This window comes from Hemiscyllium ocellatum, chromosome 22 (assembly GCF_020745735.1).
Source record: "Hemiscyllium ocellatum isolate sHemOce1 chromosome 22, sHemOce1.pat.X.cur, whole genome shotgun sequence".
NCBI lineage: Eukaryota > Metazoa > Chordata > Chondrichthyes > Orectolobiformes > Hemiscylliidae > Hemiscyllium > Hemiscyllium ocellatum.
In genome coordinates, this window is record NC_083422.1 from 36,514,786 (window position 1) to 36,535,591 (window position 20,806).

The 20,806-nt window shown below is 40.1% G+C and overlaps 1 protein-coding gene across 1 annotated transcript in view; it reads right to left on the reverse strand.

Annotated features, from left to right (window-relative positions):
- The window catches only part of sec23ip (SEC23 interacting protein), a 132,377-nt gene that overhangs the window by 10,705 nt on the left and 100,866 nt on the right, over positions 1-20,806 (reverse strand). The window contains exon 17 of the mRNA XM_060842074.1: positions 15,552-15,714. Within this exon, the coding sequence (XP_060698057.1) occupies positions 15,552-15,714 (163 nt within the window). The remainder of the gene's footprint in view (positions 1-15,551; positions 15,715-20,806) is intronic.

Here is a 20,806-nt window from a genome sequence, read left to right on the forward strand (position 1 = left end):
AGTGTGATTCCAGGTACACAGGCCATGCATCTTAATGGCTGCCAGACCATACAAAATAACACAAATTGTTCACCATGTGCAGTGGGCAGTTTACCAGTTTTGCTCAATCGGCCAGCAATTGTAAGCCTCAGAAAAACATGCCCATCTTTAGATCTGATTCTGTTATTAGATATCATTTACTAAATAATCCAGATTGTGCTAACAATTACATCGGAAACCAATTCAAGATCACTGGTGGGCTTGCAATATGATGTATTTGCACTCCTGGATACTACATATTATCACATAGGACTTTGTTTTACACTGGCAAAAAGAATTTATACATTACAGTAACCAGCATCTACTTACCTAGTCTGAGAACTATGACTGACAGTTAACTGTTCTTGCTGCATCTCAATGTCATCAATGGCCAAACTAATCAGCATCCTTTTCTTATGCTGTATAATCAGTACCACCTATCCCAAACAAAAGGTCACAGGACCCAAAACGTTAACTCTGATTTCTCTTCACAGATGCTGCCAGACCTGTTGAGGTTTTCCAGCAATTTCTATTTGTGTTTCTGATTTACAGCGTCTGCAGTTCTTTCTGTTTTTATCCTTTATCCCATGGCTGCTTTTGTCTGCATCTTAGTCCAGATGAGTACAAGATGAAGAGCTTTGACTTCTATTCCCATTTTAGCAATATTTGAATTGTTTCATTCTTCTTATAGTAATTAGCGGCTTAATTCTGAAGTCTTTGAAATCGGATGTTTTGATCATTATGTTATATGCCCATTTTTCTTGTGGATAGAAATAAAGTGAAAAAAAGAACTACCTAATCGAAGAAAATCATTTAGCAGTGAATTATATTTTGAATGGTTGGTCATTTATTTTATATAATTTAGCTTCCAGCTCTTTACACTTCCAGCTTCCCAAATAATTTTTTGCACATCAAACACATATCAGCTCTTCTACGCTAATCCTACAAAGAGGAGAGAGAGCTTCCAAATAAACCAAAGAGGTTTTCCTTATGTGGCTTCAAGCTGTTCCAATATTTATTATGGCTGGTAAATGACATTTTCAATTATGCTTCCACCAGAGTACGCCAGAATAATGTCACATATAAAGCAAACATTGTTTGAATACAAGAGGAGCACATTTCCAAAGGATCAGCTTCCTTAAATTTGGATTGAGCACAATGAGAAGGTTTTAGCGGAAGAAAGTACAAACCATAAAATTCAGTGGAAAAAAAATTACACAGAACAAATCATTTCTCTCCTCCGTATCTTTTTTCATGTAATAACTTATACTTATTTATATTTATACCCATTAAATTCATATTACAGAAAGAACACTGATTAGTCAAGTGAAAAGGTTCACCAGGACAAGATTACTAGATATTTTCACACATATTATAACTGGATACTCCATTGTCACCGTGGATGTATTCTCTCTGCACAAACTAAAAATATCATTTTCTTTGAGCCATAGAACTCCCTGCATTTTGAAAAATGTTGTAAAACATTTAACTTCAAAATAACACCAGATACCATTTGAGCCGAGCTTTACAATGCACAGCATCCACAATCAGCAAAATAAACAAAACTAGTTGATGTGAAACTATTTTAATGAAAATCACTTTTGAGAAACCTTGCTCCATCCTCCCAACCACAGTAAAAATCTGACTACCTTTACTAGTCCAATATTTTTTATACTTGATAATTAAGAAGAAACCACTGTAATGGAAGAAAAACACCATTGCTTCTATAGTTTGATTCCTTTCACTACTAGTGAATGCCCTATTTGGAACTGTTCTACAATTAGGAAGTAATGATTATCTAATCTTGCTTTATACAGCAAGTCAGTTAATGTGAAGAAGTGCAATACATTGATTAACCTTCGGGGGAATAAACAAGTAACTGCCTTGTCTCATTATTTATTTATATTTAGTGGGACATAATTTATTGCAATGTTTTGCAAGATGGGCACACACTTCAGTCTGGAAATTTTTAATGAAAGTGCTTTGAATTATTCATTTTTAAATTAGGCCATGAAACATAAATTGCAGAACACATGGACTGACGACTGTTCTGCAATGTGAAGGTATCATGAAATAAGCACTACAGCTCACTGAAATAATCTTCTGATTATTTCCAATTTAAAAATTTTAGTGACAATATCTGATGTGTTAATCTGAAAGAAATTTAGGCAAATTAAACCAATTCCACAAAGGAAGTGAGCATAAATATCTCAAGTGGTTACGCCATATTTCATTCCTCCTTATTATACTTTACTCTTTGGACGTTTAGCCAATCTCAGAAAAATTAAGTACTAATATCTGTTCATCTTTTGCAAAACTGTTACGTGGAAAATTAAACTATTTAATCAATTCTGTGGTTAAAGATTCATTAGAAAAAGTGTGCTGCTTCTTAACAAATCTAGCCAAGTTCTGTCTAGTTATGAACCAGGATCTTGTCTGACTTAACTGCTGGACTTTAACTACAAAATCACTATCTACAGTACAGACTTTACTCATCATTATCAAAGATATTGCGACCAATGGCAAAGGCTAAAATTAATCTAACACGGCATTGTATTTTTCGATTACTTACATATTTTTGAAGTTGACTCACTAACCATTTCTGAAGTTAGCCCTTGAGTACAATTGAAATCATTAGTAAACATATTGTTGAAGTATCTCAAATTCTATTCATAAGAAATTACTATTTGAATATTTATATACATGAGGTATAATAATTCAATATTGGAAGCGTTCTTTCACTTCTTTCTAGAATATACCAGCAAAACTATTTTTTACTCTTCTGTTGAAATTTTTAAAAATATTAATGCCTTTCAATTCTTCACTGACTATCAATGCCAGCTTCTGAAAGGTAAGGAACAAAAAATTTCTCTAAAGCTGGTCTCTCAGTTTCAGGAAGCAAATAGTCTTACATTAATTTCATCATTGCTCCTCGTGTCTGACAAGCTATTTGCTAAAGCTCATTTCCACAGCTACATCACATACTTCAGTGAACGCATCTGGCTCAGATTCAGCACATATGGATTCCAACCCAAGTTTCTTTGTGTTTTGAATCTACCCAGGATCGTAGTATCTCAGTGATATTCAATGTTCCACAGACTGCTGCTCTCACCACATCTTGAAACTCACACTCCGTACCGTGTGCACTCTCGACCACTCCCTCCAACAGCACCACCTCACGCTGGTTCAGAGCTGCACTGCTCTCTAGTTCCACTTCTTCCTCCAGCTCATTCAACGTGCTAACAAGAAACACTTTCTTTTCCTTTCAGACATCTATACCCATGGCCCTTCAGAACCTTTGACCCCTTCTGTCTGACCCTATTCCCTCTCTCAAACGCCACTTCCTGCCATGCATTTACTATCCTGCCTAACCTTTTGTTCTCAGATGCTGAACATTCTGTACTCAACAAAGGTCTCTGTTTTATCCCTCTTTGTCCCCTAGCTTAATGAATTTTGGGTTTGAGATGACTTTGAACTCTTTCCCCAAGCCTGATGACAAATATAGTGCTATTGTTGTCTGGTGGACTGACCTCTGTATTGCAGAGGCTGGGTGCCAACTCTCAGCTCCTCCTATTTTCCCTGGATTATGACCCCACCACCAAGCCATTGTGTCCACTACTGTCATTAATCTCATTTTCTCTGGTAATCTTCCCCCTCTACTGCCTCCAAGCTCAATCTCCCAATTTCATACAGCTTGCTTCTACTCCTTCCCAAAATCCATAAATAGGAGTGCCCGGGCAAACCCATTGCTTTTGCCTGCTCTTTCCTCACACAACTCATCTCTTCATACCTCAACTTGATTTTTTTTCTCCCCTTATCCAGTTCCTTCCCATTTACATCCACAATTGAGGAATTGACACTTTACTTCAGTTTCAGAATTTCTAGTTTGCGGGCTCCAGCTGCTCTCTCTTTACATGAACAGGCAATCCCCTCACACATCCATCCCCCAGCAGGATGGTCTCAGGGTTCATCACCTCTTCCTGGAACAAAAGCCTGAACCATCCCCATTCACCGCCACTCTCTGTGGGCGGCATGGTGGCACAGTGGTTAGCACTGCTGCCTCACAGCGCCTGAGACCCGGGTTCAATTCCCGACTCAGGCGACTGACTGTGTGGAGTTTGCACGTTCTCCCCGTGTCAGCGTGGGTTTCCTCCGGGTGCTCCGGTTTCCTCCCACAGTCCAAAGATGTGCGGGTCAGGTGAATTGGCCATGCTAAATTGCCCGTAGTGTTAGGTAAGGGGTAAATGTAGGGATATGGGTGGGTTTCGCTTCGGCGGGTCAGTGTGGACTTGTTGGGCCGAAGGGCCTGTTTCCACACTGTAAGTCTAATCTAATCTCCTCCACCTGACTGAACTCATCTTCACCCTGACCAACGTCTCGTTTAACACCAGCTATGCCAGTCTCCGTGGAGTACTTGGAACATCCCTTGTTCCAGACCTATTCTGGCCCCACCTACAACTCTTTCTCCAGTGTATGATGATATCATTGTGCTGCTTCCCTCTCCCATTCAAATTGGAAACGTTTATCAATTTCGCTTCCAATTTCCACCCCGCTCTCACCTTCACCTGGTCCTTCACCGATTCTTCCTTTCCCTTCCTCAACATCTCATTTCCATTTCTGGAAATAGATTGGCCACCAATATCCACTACAAACTAACCACCTTCCATAGTTATCTTGACTATATATTCCCACACTGTGCTCCCTGTAAAGACTCTACTCCAGTCTCCCAGTTTCTCCATCTTTGTTGCATCAGTTCTGATGATGCCAACTTTGATAAGGGGGTCTGCAAAAATATCCATCTTTTTTCTCAACAGTGAATTCCCCAATACAATAGTTGACAAGGCCCTCAGCTGGATCCAATCCACTTCCTGCACTTCAGTCCTCACCACCTCTCTTCACTCCCAGAGTGATAGGGGTCTCCCTTGTCCTCACCTATCATCCCACCAGCATCCATATCCAGAGGATCATGAACTGCCATTTCCACCACCTCCACTGAGATGCCACCAACAGATAGATGTTTCCCTCCCCCTGTCAGCCTTCCACAATCATCGTTCCCTCCAGGACATCTTAGTCCACTCCTCCTCCACTCCCAAAGACCCACCTCTACAGCCCCATGGCACCTTTCCCTGCAACCATAGACTATGTAACACCTGCCTGTTTAATTCTTCCCTCCTCACTGTTCAAGGGCCCAAACATACTGCATTCGCTGCTCACTATGTAATTTCCTCTAAATTGGAGAAACAAAGCATTGACTGGATGAGCGGTTCACAGAACATCTAGTTCGGTCCACAAAAAAAGACCCTGAGCTTCCAGTTGCCTGTCACTTCAACACACCATCTTGTTCCCTGGCTAACATCTCTGTCTCAGGCTTATTGGAGAACTTCAGCAAAGCTCAGTGCAAGCTTCAAGAACAGCACCTTATTTTCCGCTCTGGAAATCTACTGCCTTCTGGACACAATATCAATTTTGTTTTAAGGACTTGAGGCACCTTCTCCCAGGTCCTTATCCCAACACACTCACACCAGGCCTTCTTATCATATGGTAAAAACAAGGACTGCAGATGCTGGAAACCAGAGACCAGATCAGAGTGGTGCTGGAAAAGCACAGCAGGTCAGGCAGTATCCGAGGAACAGGAAAATTGACGTTTCGGGCAAAAGCCCTTCATCAGGAATACAGACAGAGTGCCTGAAGGGTGGAGAAATAAATGAGAGGAGGGTGGGAGTGGGGAGAAAGTAGCATAGAGTGCAGCGAGAGAGAGACTCACTGAGATTCTTGTAGAGAGAGGAGGAAAACTTCTTCAAGGCAGGCATCCTTGCAAGAGGATTTGCAGTAGGGTAAAATCAACTAGGTAAAAACAAGGACTGCAGATGCTGCAAACCTCGGATGCTACCTGACCTGCTGTGCTTTTCCAGCACCACTTTGATCTAACTCTTGTTATCATATTACTCGTAATCCATTGTTAACCACTAATAATCTCCATTAGTAGCTATTCATGTCCTAGGATAATCGTTATCCACTCCTTTATCTGTCCAACTGTTCTCTCTCCTTGGACTCCATTTCCAACTATTGTATACTCCTTACTCCCTCTTCCCCCCTTCTTCCCCCCCCCAAGCTTCTGCACAAAAACCAACTTTTTCTTAGTTACCATCAGTTCTGAGGAATGGTCATTAGATCCGAAACGTTGACTCTCATTTCTCTCCACAGATGCTGCCAGACTTTTGCTAGCAAATTTCTGCTTTTGTAGCAAATATTGCATCTGCTTTATGGCATATGAATGTATATGAAGTTGAGGCTCCCTTTAAAAGCAGGATTGCCATGTAAAGTCCATGAAGTTGTGAAAAGGTGAAAGGTGCAATAGAGAGTTTCCTTACAATGCTTGCTATGTGCTTTTCAGCAGGGAGAGGAAATCAGATGAAGAGTCACTCTGTTTGTTTTGCATTTCTGTTGATCAGTTGATATAGTCATTAATCCATCATTTCACCTGCAGTCCATTCCAAACCACAAAGTTTAAGAATTAGGGAGAAAACACAGAATAATGTTTTCACTTGTTAAAAATTCAGAACATCAGATACTAAATTGAATACATCAAAGATCATGTTAAAATATCTAACACAGCACAGATAATGAGATGGTTTTGAAGCCAATTTGCAAACATAAAGTCAAAGGAAAGCTGTGCATGTGCTTGGAATACACTTGGATTTTGCAAACTATCTACCAGCAGATTTAATATGTATTTTAATAGATTTCATAAACCTGAGCCAATTGAATGCATTCATCCATTCATGAAAGTAGCTCGACCATCCATTAAATTTTCACAATCAGTATGGCCAAACATTTCAAAAATTCTCTTGGCAAGCATTAGAACATTTTTGTTTTGACTTACATGATTTCACTGAATAGGTTTCAATGAGAGGAGACAGCTGAGGCATTTCCCAGTGGTCAGTTATACTGTTTGGAAAAACCTCACAACCCCTTCAAACTTCAGTACCTAATTTCCAAGCTGAACATTTAAAAACTTTATCTAAAATTACTTAAGGACAAGCATTTGAAATCGTTCACGTTTATAAATACTGCAGGATACAGCAGCCACAGTGAAATGCTTAGGTGGGCAGGCCAAACTAGCTGATGGGAGCTTTGAGTCTCCTATCATCAGCAACTTCGGAATTTTTCTATTGTGGCATGCAAAGGCTCATTCAGACAATCAGGGAGGATGAGAATAATGTAAGGTTCAACTGCCTTGAAGGGGGTTTAACACCATGTTGTGGAACTAAATTTAACTATAACCAGACAACAGAGTTTTCAAATAAGGAACCTCTAATTTAAGCCGGAGATGAGATTTTAAAAGATTCGTCTTAGAGAGTTATTAGGCGATGGAATTGTCTTTCTGGAAAGCAGTGGAGTTGGTGTCATTGAAGATCTTTAAAGTTGAGTTCTTGATGGACAAAGGAACCAAACGGAAGAGAGCTGAGAAAGAGGAGAGACCTTTGGGCCACAACCAAATCAGCCATGATCTTAGCTAATGGTGGAGCAGGTTTGAGTGGCTCCTAGTTTCAGTGTTCAAATTTCTACAATCACTAACTGCATCCAGATCCATCTCGAGCCATCTAGACTTGTCTGACAGCTGAATCAAGATAAGATAGGATGAGAGACTTGAAGCTGATGTTGTGAAACCCTCCCATAGTATAACATGGCGGCTGCCACGTTCCTCACATTTCCATCATCAACACCACAATGAAACACCCGTGACATTATTTGTTCCAAAAGCAGTGTTGCAAGCTCCAGTAGCCTGACCCTCGTTATGCTTGATGAAACCTTAAAGCAGACTTTATAACTAAAAAAAATTACGAGTGGCATCCTTTACTCAGATGCGAAGGAGTATGGCGGCCTTTTGACTTTTCTCTTACACTGCTATTTTGGCACCAAGTTATAATAGGATTACAATCAAAGAATAAAAGGTTACACTGAGGGCCTGTATTAATTGGTACTCTAGGGAAGAATGGGCAGATTCCTGGGATGGCAGATCATACCTCAAGCAGATCTTTATGCTCAGAAGCCATTTGTCATCAAATTCATTCATAGAATCCAGGACCGGTGCATTGACATCTTCAAATCCTCAGACCATGACTCCTGTCGCTGCATCAAAACTGCAATCTAATGACATATCCTTTAAACTTCATTCTCTCTTAATTTATCCTGCCACTGCACAGACCTCAGAGGTCCATGCATGGAAGCGGCTTCTGGAATTAGAAATCAATGTAACCACATGCCACGAGTGGCTGTGCAGCTAATAAGGAACATTTCCCTAAATGTTGTTTGACACCTTATTTCAGGTAGCTCTGCATTCATGCCTTCATAATCACCCATCTTTAAGTTTAAAATACTAATTCTGGGCCCACTCTCCTGCTCCTCAAACTGAATGTAAACTTGATCGTATAATGGCCGCTGCTACCGATGTGTGTTCTCATAATGAAATTATTCACTAACCCTACCTCATTGCACAAGATGGGGTCTATAATAGTTTGGACTCTTGTTCGCTCCAGAAGGTGTTTTCTTCAGAAAATACCCCAAAAGCCCTTTATGAACTCTTCATCTAGTTACCTTTGGCCATTTGATTCTTTTTTCAGTCTACACATCAGTTAAAACCCCCCACGATTATCGCTGTATTTTTTTAGATAAGTTCCCATTATTGCTTCTTCTATACACCATCTAGTGCGTAGTTACTGTTAGGGAGGCTGTAAACCACTCCCAATAGTAATTCCTTGCCTTTATCGTTTCTCATCTCTAACCAAAGCGCTTTTGACATCTTGGTTTTCTGAACTTAGTCATCCCTCCTTACTGGGTTAATACCATCTTTTATTAACATTCATATTTTCGTACCTTCCTGTCTTTCCTAAGAGTGAAGTACCCTTCATAGATTATCTAAGTTATGTTGTAGCTATGTTTGTGTAAAACTTATTTCTATTTGCACCTTCAGTTCATCTATTTTGTTTTGGTTGCTATGTACATTCAGATACAGAGCCCTTAGTGTTGTCTTTTCAGTCTTTTAATTTTTGTCTTTGCACACATTAAGAGCATCCAATACCATCACTTTGGCTATGAAGCTCTGACTGCACATGGTCATTGCAGTACTAACTGTAATCTACACCACTGAAGGCATTTCTCTTGATCTGCCTATTAAATTCAGAGATAAACTGACCCACTAACCACTGTAACCCTTTCTTCCTGTTGTTATGCTGGAATTATACTAAGTAGATTCATAATGGAGCAAGGTACTCAAAATTGGATAAACTTATTTGGATGCCGTTAGCAGTAGAACTACATGTAATCATAATCTGCAACATCGCTACCCAGCATATTCCTCACTATCATTGGCAAAAAAACTAGGGTACCAACCCTGGCTTAATGAGATGGGCAGGAAGGTCTGGTAGAAACAGCAGCAAGCATATCTGAACTCAAGATGCCAACTCATGAAGGTACAACACAGAACTAACTATATGCATGCTAAACAGCAGAGGCAGTATGTGAGATGCAGAGATAGGTGATCACACAAAGAACAGATCAAATCCAGAAGCTCTGTAATCCTGCCAATTAAATAATTGTGGAGTGTGCCTGTGTGGAGTTTGCACATTCTCCCAGTGTCTGCGTGGGTTTCCCCTCACAATCCAAAGATGCGCAGGTTAGGCGAATTGGCCATGCTAAATTACCCATACTGTAGGTTATTAATCAGCAGTAAATATAGGTTAGGGGAATGGGTCTGGGTGGGTTGGTCTTCAGAGGGTCAGTGTGGACTTGTTGGGCCAAAGGGCCTGTTTCAACACTGTCGGGATTCTAATTCTAATCTTAATTAATTCCAAAGCTAGACAACAATATAGAAAATATATTGGCTAGATATCCAATATGTACAAAGCAGAGCAAATTCAAACCAACCTGTTACACACGACTGATCTCCTATTTAAGTAATGGAAGTTGTCAACAGTGCAATCAAACAGCACTTACTCAGAAATTTTCACAATTTGTCCACCATCTATAATGCACATGCTTGGCATGTAATGGCATATTCTCCACTTGCCTGGATTAATGTTGTTTCAGTAACATTCAAAAAGCCATCATCCAAGGCAAAACAGCCTCTTGATTAGCGCCCTATCAACCACCTTAACAATTCATTTCTTCCACCACTAATGCATAGTGACAGCAGTGTGAGAAATCTACAGGATTCACTGTACTGATAGCATGTTCAAAACCCATGACCGCTACCCTCTTAAAGAATAAGGGCAACAAATGCAAGTAGGCACCATCACAAACCCCCAAGTCATGCACTGTTGGGACTTGAAACCATATTAATGTTCTTTACTGTCACTAGGTGAAAATCTTGGAATTCCCTTCCCAGTGGTACTACATACACCCAAACTGTGGGAACATTGACCCTAAAGAAATTGGCTGAACGCCATCTTCTCAGGACTAATGTGGGTTACAGGGAAGTAGGGAGAGAATAAGGATAGCAAATCTGCTCGCTAACAAACTGTAAGTTAATTGGTGTATTTAAAGCGTGGGATTTGTTTGCACAATTCCAGTGATGGCCTATATTTATTCATTGTGTGTCGGTAGGCCATCACCTAGAAATGTGTAAATGCTTTACTTCAAAGTTGCGGTCATGTGTAAAGGGTCAGACAAAAAATTTCTTAATCCCAGAGGAGGTATTGAATTGATTCAGTGATTTCAATTTTGTTCAGCTACACTGGGCAGGATCAGGATTTGTAGCTGTCCCTTTATCTTCAAACCCATGGCTCACAAATCAAGGTGAATCACAACAGTCTTCTTTTGTAAATTTTGTAACTTGTTAGTAATTTTATTCTGTTGCCTACAGTTTGCAATAAATTTATTCTTACATGGATTTAATGTTTTGCTATATAGCTAAATGTAAATATCAAGCACTAATTAATTTATATTAGATCCATGCCAATGTATTTTAGTTAAAGCAAAAGACTGAAAAAAGGAAGAAATTCCACTGATATTATTTTAATAATTCCGCACTTTGCATCACTTAAATTCAATATCAATTCTCCTGTCAAACCTGTATCAGCTTTGCTTCCAGATACACTTTGCAGCAATCTAATTTTAACTACAATCTGGAAAGTTGAGGTTTTTCATCACTCTTTCTCTCTGCTTTATATTTCTACACAGCAGCATAGCACAGTTTAAAAATTCAGTTGCTTAGGGCATCAAATATGCTTTCCTCTCCTAGAGATGGATGGCCATGTGTTAAGCTGCCAAGGTATTTCCCAGTTTCAATTTTTAAAGTCAAGAAAAGAATTATACATTTCATACCAGAATGCCATACAGCAATATTACTTTTCACATAATTTTAAAAGATGTTGGCTGGGCAGCATTTATTGCCATTCCTTAATAGTTCTGAAGAAGATGGTGATGAGCTGTTTTCGTGACCCTCTGAAGTCCAAGTAATTGAGGCACACCTACAGTGCATTTAGAAGGCCGTTCTAAGACTTTGACCCAGCAATGGTGAAGGAATTACTATATTGTTCAAGTTGGGATAATGTGTGGCTGGCTGTTCCTTTCCTTCTAGGTGGTATAGCTTGCAGGTTAGGAAATGGATCCTTGTTAAATTGCTGCATTGTATGTTGAAGATGTTACACACTGCTGTCACTGTGTTTGGAAGGTAAAGGGGGTGCCATCCAAGTAGGCTGCTTTGTTCTGGATAGTGCTGGAGGTTTTTGAGCATTGGATCGATATCAGTTGAGATAAGAGAAGAGAATTCCAACACGTGGGTCTTGCAGATAGTGACAGGCACTGGGGAGGTGAGTTGTGTGTTGAACAATTTTTGATCTATGACCTGCTCTGGTAGCAAATGCTTTAAACGGAAGGTCCAGTTTCTGGTGGGAGGCAACCATCAGGATGTGACTCATTGAGGATTCAATAATGGTAACACCAATGAAAGTCAAGGACAGATGGTCAGGTTCAGCCTTTTCTGGAAATAATCTTCCCCTGGCACTTTAGTGGCACAAACATTACTTGTGATTTATCAGTCTAAGCCTGGACTCTTGTCCAGATCTAGCTGGATATGGAGAGTGACTACTTTAGTAACTAATGTGACGACAATGTGACTTTAAGAAGTTATTTTGCCCTGGCATTTTTTGAAGGGTGGTTGTAAGGCAGACATATTTAGCAGTCTACCAGAACCACTAGAATAAACAGCTTGGAAGGGGTAACTTTCAAAAAAAACAGCCTGCATGGGTGTGCCAGCTCTTAGATTTAGATTTCTGGGTTTTGGCATAAGAAGCCTTTGGGGTCGCAAAAGAGTTGGAAGCTTCAGTGAATGTCTCCAAGCTGCTAGTTTATCTGAATTTTCTCTTGATTTTTTTTTCCACCTGGATTGGAGAACTGCATGCCAGAATCTGTGTCTGAATTTGCCTTTTTGCCAAAGCGTGCTTATTGGAAGTTACTGTACTGGAACAGTTCATTAGTAATAGGTAATGTATTTACTATTCAGTTAGGTTTTCCAAGAGTTAAGTTACTCTAAATTTGTATTTCTTTTGTTTGCATTTTAACTATAATAAATTGTGTTTTGCTTAACATCGAGTAGTTTGACCAGTTGCATCACACCTGGAAAGCGGCACTTCACATCTACCTTTAAAATAAGAAAAAGTTAAGGTCTAGGCTACCTTCTTAAAATATTTTGAGGTGGTCAAGTCTGGTCCATGATACAAAGAATCTGCAATCACCCCCATTTGACTTCATGTTGGAACTCAGGTCAATGCTGAAACAGCTGAAAATGGTGGACTATAGACACTATCCTCAGGAACTTCTTCAGCTATATACCAGGACTGAGATGATGGATCTTCAATGATCACAAACATCTTCCTTTGTGCTAGGTAGGACTTCAAACAAAGGAGTCAGCTTCTTTACTAAAATTCCCATTAACTCAATTTTTGCTAGCGCTCCCTGAAGTCATAAACAGTCAAATGTAGTCTTTATGTGAAGGGTAAACATTCTCACTGGACTGCTGGAGTTCAGCTCTCATCCATAATCGGACTAAGGCTGCAATAAGGTGAAGAACTAAATAGTCCTGGCAGAATTCAAACTGAACAGTGAGTAAATTGTTGAGCTAGTGCCACTGATAGCAATATTGATGATAGCTTTCATCACTTTGCTAACGATTAAAAGTAGACCAATAGGAAACTAATTGCTGCGTCGAACTGGGTTGCTTTTGTAAACAAGGCAATTTTTCATCTTGCTGAGTAGATGCCTGTGTTGTTGCTGCACTGAGATAGTTTGTCAAGGGGTGTGCCTAGTTTGGGAGAATAGGTCTTCAGCACTATTGCTGGAATGCTGTCAGGGCCTATAAGTGTGTCTTGCTATCACTTGGTGTGAATCAAAATTGGCTGAAGACTGGCATCTGTGATGTTGAGATAATCAGGAAGCTGAGATGTATCATTCATACAGCACTTCTGAAAATGGTTGCAAATGCTTCAGTTGTGTCTTTTGCACTGATGGACTTTGCTCCCTCATTGCTGAGAATAGGGTTCTCACCAGAGTATTTTTCTTTGGTTAGTTTTTTAATTACAGCCACCAGACATGACTGGATGCGGCAGAAATGAAGAGCTTAGATCTGTTCCTTTAGTTATACAATCATTTAGTTCTGTCTATCACAGGTTAAATACTAGAAGCAGCATGCACATAGTCTTTGTTATTTAGGACAACTCGTTTTTGGGTATGCCTTGCATTGCTTCTGTCTTGTGTCCTACATTCTTCACTAAACTTGACAAATGCTAGGACAATGCATCAAACATTTTTGAAGTGCACGCACTTGTAGTACAAGAGCCAGCAGGATAAATTCTGCTTAACCTTCACCTAGAAATGGAGAAATACAAAGTAATCTGGAGCATCCTTCTGGGAGGTTTGTTCAAACTGCCTCTACAGCTGATAAACCCCCTGCTCACCATGAAGGGCAATGAGTCTGACCAATGTGATGACTAATATATAGAATCTTCCTTCCACACCTCATTCTAAGGCAAACATATTTTCAATAATGAATGGTCCAAACTTGACTTCAACAGTGGACAGTAATATTATGTGAACTGTTCACTTGAAAGTATGAGAAAAACTAAAAATGATAAAGGGAAAATATTTAAGACTATACAGGTACAAAATAATAAATACACATATCTATGCATTTTCAAACTCCTGTAGTTGCTATACTGACAACAAATGTAGGAGAAAGTGAGGACTGCAGATACTGGAGATCAGAGCTGAAAAATGTGTTGCTGGAAAAGCGCAACAGGTCAGGCAGCATCCAAGGAGCAGGAGAATTGACGTTTCGGGCATAAGCCCTTCTTCAGAAGAAGGGCTTATGCCCGAAACGTTGATTCTCCTGCTCCTTGGATGCTGCCTGACCTGCTGCGCTTTTCCAGCAACACATTTTTCAGCTCTGACAACAAATGTAATAAATGTATTTGCCATAATTAAATGCCAGGAAACTGCAAGACTCTAATTGCATTAAATTACATGACTACTAACTCTTCAACATCATAAATCTCTCAGGGCTACTACGAGAAGTACCAAGTATTTGGTCATTTGTAATCCTATATCCAGTCACACAAGGAAACTTTTTTTTATAAATCAAAATATTGCACCCATATTAAAGGTTATCCTTAAAGTATAAACTATGAAGATTTAAAGTTTACACTTAAAGTGTGCTGAGATAGTCCCTTCTAGTAATCCTAGCAATCCCCTTTAACAATTCATTCAGCAACAGGCAATTTTCAAGAACTGGTTAAAGAAACTAATAGCAATATAAGTATATTTCGGAGTGATAAAGCTACAATTCAAATCAGTGGGATTAAACACAGTTACAAACTAAACAACAAGTTTGAACAATTTCAATTATTGCCTGAAGTCAGATACTCTAAAACAATCATTTATTTCAAATCAAACGTTTTTTTTAAATAGGCGGATATTTGTATATCTCATGTACTATGGTTAGAAATAGGGCAAAAAAAATTTACTATTGTACATCTTGATATTGATTGCCAAAAACTTGGGTTATTAATTGTCAAAAACTTGGTAGGACAAGGGAAAGTAGTTTATCTCTGGCCTTTGGAAAACTCCCCATTCACAGAAGACTTGGAGTAGATAATGGAGAAAAATGGAGTAGATAATTGGCTTTAGCATGACTGAAGAAATTGTGTAGAGAAGGAGTAATATGAACATTGAGAATTCAATATTGGTAGCCCATAGTTTTAAAGTTTAGATTGAGATGTGTGAAGAAACAGAGGAAAACTTGGGAATATGTGAAAGCAACCTTCACCTAATACGCCCTGGTGATTATCTATGATTCCAATTTCACGTCCACTATATAACCTGCTCAATATTACTTTTCACTGACTAAAGGTAAAATTATTTCTAAGATTTTTCTAGCACTTAATATACTGCAATATTACTCAAAATTGCCAACTTGTTTGCAGTTAAGACCTGAAACAATGTTTCCTTGTTTCCTTAAAAATTGTCTAAGAGCTTACCAGTAACATAAGTGACTCTGAAGAGCAAACAAATATTCGTTGAAGCTCTCAATTGGTTTTTCCTGTAGAACATAATCAATGCGATGTCCGCCATTCAGCATTCCAATCTTCACTGTTGAATCCTCATCCTTAGGTGATTCTGGACTTTCCACCAACTTTTGTTCTAGGATTTAATTGACTACAGTTTAATCATGTAATTTCATGGTATTGTACAAAATAAAAGAGGTACCTGAACCATTATGCTGGTTTATAAAGATTTAGTGCCTGCTTCCAACACATTCAAGATAGTGGCCAAAAACCAACTCTAAAAGCACAACTTTGTGGGTTTGCACAAAAGGACCTCTACGACATGGTGATGATTTTCCTACCGAAGAATACTAACTTATATAACATTTGTTTAGCTACAAACTGTCTGTAACTGCAAGGTAGGTTGACTCCAGGAGTGCAACTTGCTTCATCCATGTGGCGTTGCCTAGTGCATACCTTGGTATTTGTGCAAGGAGCCCAGCGATACCCATCAATCCAAATTGTATCTGCAGGCCTATGGCTTATGACAGGACTGTAATGTTTGATACTTCAACTTCTTTTTATTTTTATACTTTTATGTGAAAATGACATACTGCTGAACTTTTTAAACTTATTTCTTTATTTTTCTATTTCTCTAACAAAGGTTTTGTACCAAGCTACTTTGTACCCAGGATGGCACAGTGTGTGGCAACACTGTACAGAGGAACTGCGATTATTCAGATTTGATTAACTGAATTTTGGATTATCTGAACAAGATCACAAGGTCCTGACACTTGGCCATCTATGCTAATGAGCATTTGATTAACTGAATGAAATACTCCCCGCCCGTGTCCTTTGGATAATCAAGGTTCCTCTGTACACTTTTCACTGTACTCTTGTCCCCTGTACTGAGTGACAAGGAAACCTTAACCTAAATTTAGCAAGTCAACCTCTTAAGGCAGAGATTATGTAAGAAAATGTGCCATGCATTATGCTGGAGTTATTGCTGAGGGGCTGTTTGATCCATAAGTTTCTTTGGTATTTTCTAATCCTATCCCCCTTTTATAGGTGGATTGTGGGTAATCCAAGATAGAGGACGGGAAAAATTTCTGGCTGTAAGAGCTGCTCCTATTTTTTTGAGGTATTTTTAGGTGTTAGAGGTGATTTCCTTGGAATATAGGAGCAGCAATTACTGTTTTATATGCTGTTGCATTGTTTTGGAACTCTGGAAAAAAAAAGGCAAAACAACAGCAGTTTAAAAGGGAGAAGAACAGACAAAGGAAGCACATAGTGAGGACAGTGCGAGAGAGAGAGAGAGAGAGAGAGAGAGTGCGAGAGAGAGAGAGAGAGAGAGAGAGAGAGAGTGAGTGAGAGAGAGAGTGAGAGAGAGAGTGAGTGAGAGAGTGAGAGAGAGTGAGAGAGAGAGTGAGAGAGAGAGTGAGAGAGAGAGTGAGAGAGAGAGTGAGAGAGAGAGAGTGAGAGAGTGAGAGAGATAGTGAGAGAGAGAGTGAGAGAGAGAGTGAGAGAGAGAGAGAGACCTGCACAGGCGCCGCCTTTGCTGTTTGAATTTAGTATCGCTGGACATCGGAGAAAATGAACAAACAGTGAAATTCACAACTAATCTTGGAAGAACTGTTAGGTGAAGTTCACAGCACAGAATCAGATAAGGTAATTGTTGTTTTAAGTCTGTCCAAGAGAAAGGCTGCAGTAGTGAGTATATTGGATTCTTTCTTGATTATATGTTTTTGGAGATAAGTCTCTTGATTAAACTTAAAATATAAGCCATAGCTATTAATTTAACCTGAGGCAATGTTTGTAGAGGAATAAGACGGTGTTATTTTCTGGGTCTGTAGATTGTGAAGGAGCAAAAATGGCCTTTGCAGTGATATGTACTTCTTGTCAGATGTGGGAGTTTAAAGACAGTTTAAGGGTTACTGCGGATTATATCTGCCATAAATGCTGTTGGATGCGAGTCTTATCAGATCGAGTGGGTCAGTTGGAGAAACAGATAGAAACGATGAGGAATTTGCAAGAGTAACAGTATGTGATGGATGGCAGTTATAGGAAGGGGAGAAAGTCTCAGATACAGTCACATAGATGGGTTAACTCCAGGAAGGGTGAGAGGGGTCGGCACCTAGGGCAGGAGTCTTTTGTGGATATACCCATTTCAAACAGTTATGCTGTTTTGGAAAATGTAGGGGGTGATTGATTCTCAGGGGAACGTAGCACGAACAGCCAAATTTCTGGTACTGAGACTAGCTCAAATGCAATGAGGGGTACGTCGGCTTCCAAGAGATCAATTGTGTTAGGGGATTCTGTGGCCAGCAGAGAAAAAGCAGAATGTTGTTTCCCTGGTGCCAGGATCACGGATGTCTCAGAGAGGGTGTTCTCACTGAGGAGAGGGGCCAGCAGGAGGTCATTGTTCACATTGGAACCAACGACATTGGAAGGGAAAAGGTTGAGACTCCGAAGGGAGATGACAGAGAGTTAGGCAGAAATTTAAAAAGAAGGTACTCAAGGGTAGTAATATCTGGATTACCCCCGGTGCTACGAGCTAGTGAGGGCAGAAATAGGAGGATAGAGCAGATGAATGCATGGCTGAGGAGCTGGTGTATGGGAGAAGGATTCACATTTTTGGATCATTGGAATCTCTTTTGGGGTAGAAGTGACCTGAGCAAGAAGGACGGACTGCACCTCAATTGGAAGGGGACTAATATATTGGCAGGGAAATTTGCTAGAACTGCTTGGGAGGATATAAACTAGTAAGGTGAGGGGGGTGGGACCCAGGGAGATAGTGAGGAAAGAGATCGATCTGTGACGGGTACAGCTGAGAACAGAAGTGAGTCAAACAGTCAGGGCAGGCAGGGACAAAGTAGGATTAATAAATTAAACTGCATTTATTTCAATACAAGGGACCTAACAGGGAAGGCAGATGAACTCAGGGCATGGTTAGGAACATGGGACTGGGATATCATAGCAATTATGGAAACATGACTCAGGGATGGGCAGGACTGGAAGCTTAATGTTCCAGGATACAAATGCGACAGGAAGGGTAGAAAGGGAGGCGAGAGAGGAGGGGGAGTGGCATTTTTGATAAGGGATAGCATTACATCTGTGCTGAGGGAGGGTATTCCCGGAAATACATCCAGGGAAGTTATTTGAGTGGAACTGAGAAGTAAGAAAGGGATGATCGCTTTATTGGGATTGCGGTATAGACCCCCTTATAGTCAGAGGGAAATTGAGAAACAAACTTGTAAGGAGATCTCAGCTATCTGTAAGTATAATAGGGTAGTTATGGTAGGGGATTTTAACTTTTCAGACATTAACTGGGACTGCCATAGTGTTAAAGGTTTAGATGGAGAGAAATTTCTTCAGTGTGTACAAGACAATTTTCTGATTCAGTATGTGGATGTACCTACTAGAGAAGGTGTAAAACTTGACCTATTCTTGGGAAATAAGGCAGGGCAGGTGACTGAGGTGTCAGAGGGGGAGCACTTTGGGGCCAGCGACCATAATTCTATTTGTTTTAAAGTAGTGATGGAAAAGGATATACCAGATCTAAAAGTTGAAGTTCTAAATTGAAAGGCCAATTTTGACGGTATTAGGCAAGAACTTTCGAAAGCTGATTGGAGGCAGATGTTCACAGGTAAAGGGACAGTTGGAAAATGGGAAGCCTTTAGAAATGAGATAACAAGAATCCAGAGAAAGTATATTCCTGTCAGGGTGAAAGGGAAGACTGGTCGGTATAGGGAATGATGGATGACTAAAGAAATTGAGGGCTTGGTTCAGAAAAAGAAGAAAGCATATGCCAGGTATAGACAGGACAGATCGAGTGAATCTTTAGAAGAGTATAAAGAAAGTAGGAGTATACTTAAGAGGGAAATCAGGAGGGCAAAGTTGTGACATAAGATAGCTTTGGCAAATAGAATTAAGGAGAATCCAAAGGGTTTTTATAAATATATTAAAGACAAAAGGGTAACTAGGGAGGGAATAGGGCCCCTCAAAGATCAGCAAGGCGTCCTTTGTGTGGACCCACAGAAAATGGGGGAGATACTAAATTAATATTTTGCATCAGTATTTACTGTGGAAAGGATAAGGAAGATATAGACTGTAGGGAAATAGATGGTGACAATTTGCAAAATGTCCAGATTACAGAGGAGGAAGTGCTGGATGCCTTGAAACATTTAAAAGTGGATAAATCCCCAGGACCTGATCAGGTAAACCTGAGAACTCTGTGGTAAGGTAGAGAAGTGATTGCTGGGCCTCTTGCTGAGATATTTGTATCATCGATAGTCACAGGTGATGTGCCGGAAGACTGGAGGTTGGCAAATGTGGTACCACTGTTTAAAGAAGGATGGTAAAGACAAGCCAGGGAACTATACACCGGTGAGCCTGACCTCGGTGGGGGGCAAGTTATTGGAGGGAATCCAAGGGACAGGATGTCCATGTATTTGGAAAGGCAAGGACTGATTCGGGATAATTAACATGGCTTTGTGCGTGGTAAATCATGCCTCACAAACTCGATTGAGTTTTTTGAAGAAGTAACAAAGAGGATTGATTAGGGCAGAGCAGTAGATGTGATCTATATGGACTTCAGTAAGGCGTTCGACAAGGTTCCCCATGGGAAACTGATTAGCAAAGTTAGATCTCATGAAATACAGGGAGAACCAGCCATTTGGATACAGAACTGGCTCAAAGGTAGAAGACAGAGGGTGGTGGTGGAGGGTTGTTTTTCAGAGTGGAGTCCCACAAGGATTGATGCTGGGCCCTCTACTTTTTGTCATTTACATAAGTGATTTGGATGCAAGCATAAGAGGTACAGTTAGTAAGTTTGGTAGATGACACCAAAATTGGAGGTGTAGTGGACAGCGAAGAGGGTTACCTCAGATTACAACAGGATCTGGACCAGATGGGCCAATGGGCTGAGACATGGCAGATGGAGTTTAATTCAGATAAAGGTGAACTGCTGCATTTTGGGAAAGCAAATCTTAGCAGGACCTATACATTTAATGGTAAGGTCCTAGGGAGTGTTGCTGAACAAAGAGACCTTGGAGTGCAGGTTCATAGTTCCTTGAAAGTGGAGTCACAGGTAGATAGGATAGTGAAAGCGGCGTTTGGTATGCTTTCCTTTATTGGTCAGAGTATTGAGTACAGGAGTTGGGAGGTCATATTGCGGCTGCGGCTGTACAGGACATTGTTAGGCCACTGTTGGAATATTGTGTGCAATTCTGGTCTCCTTCCTATCGGAA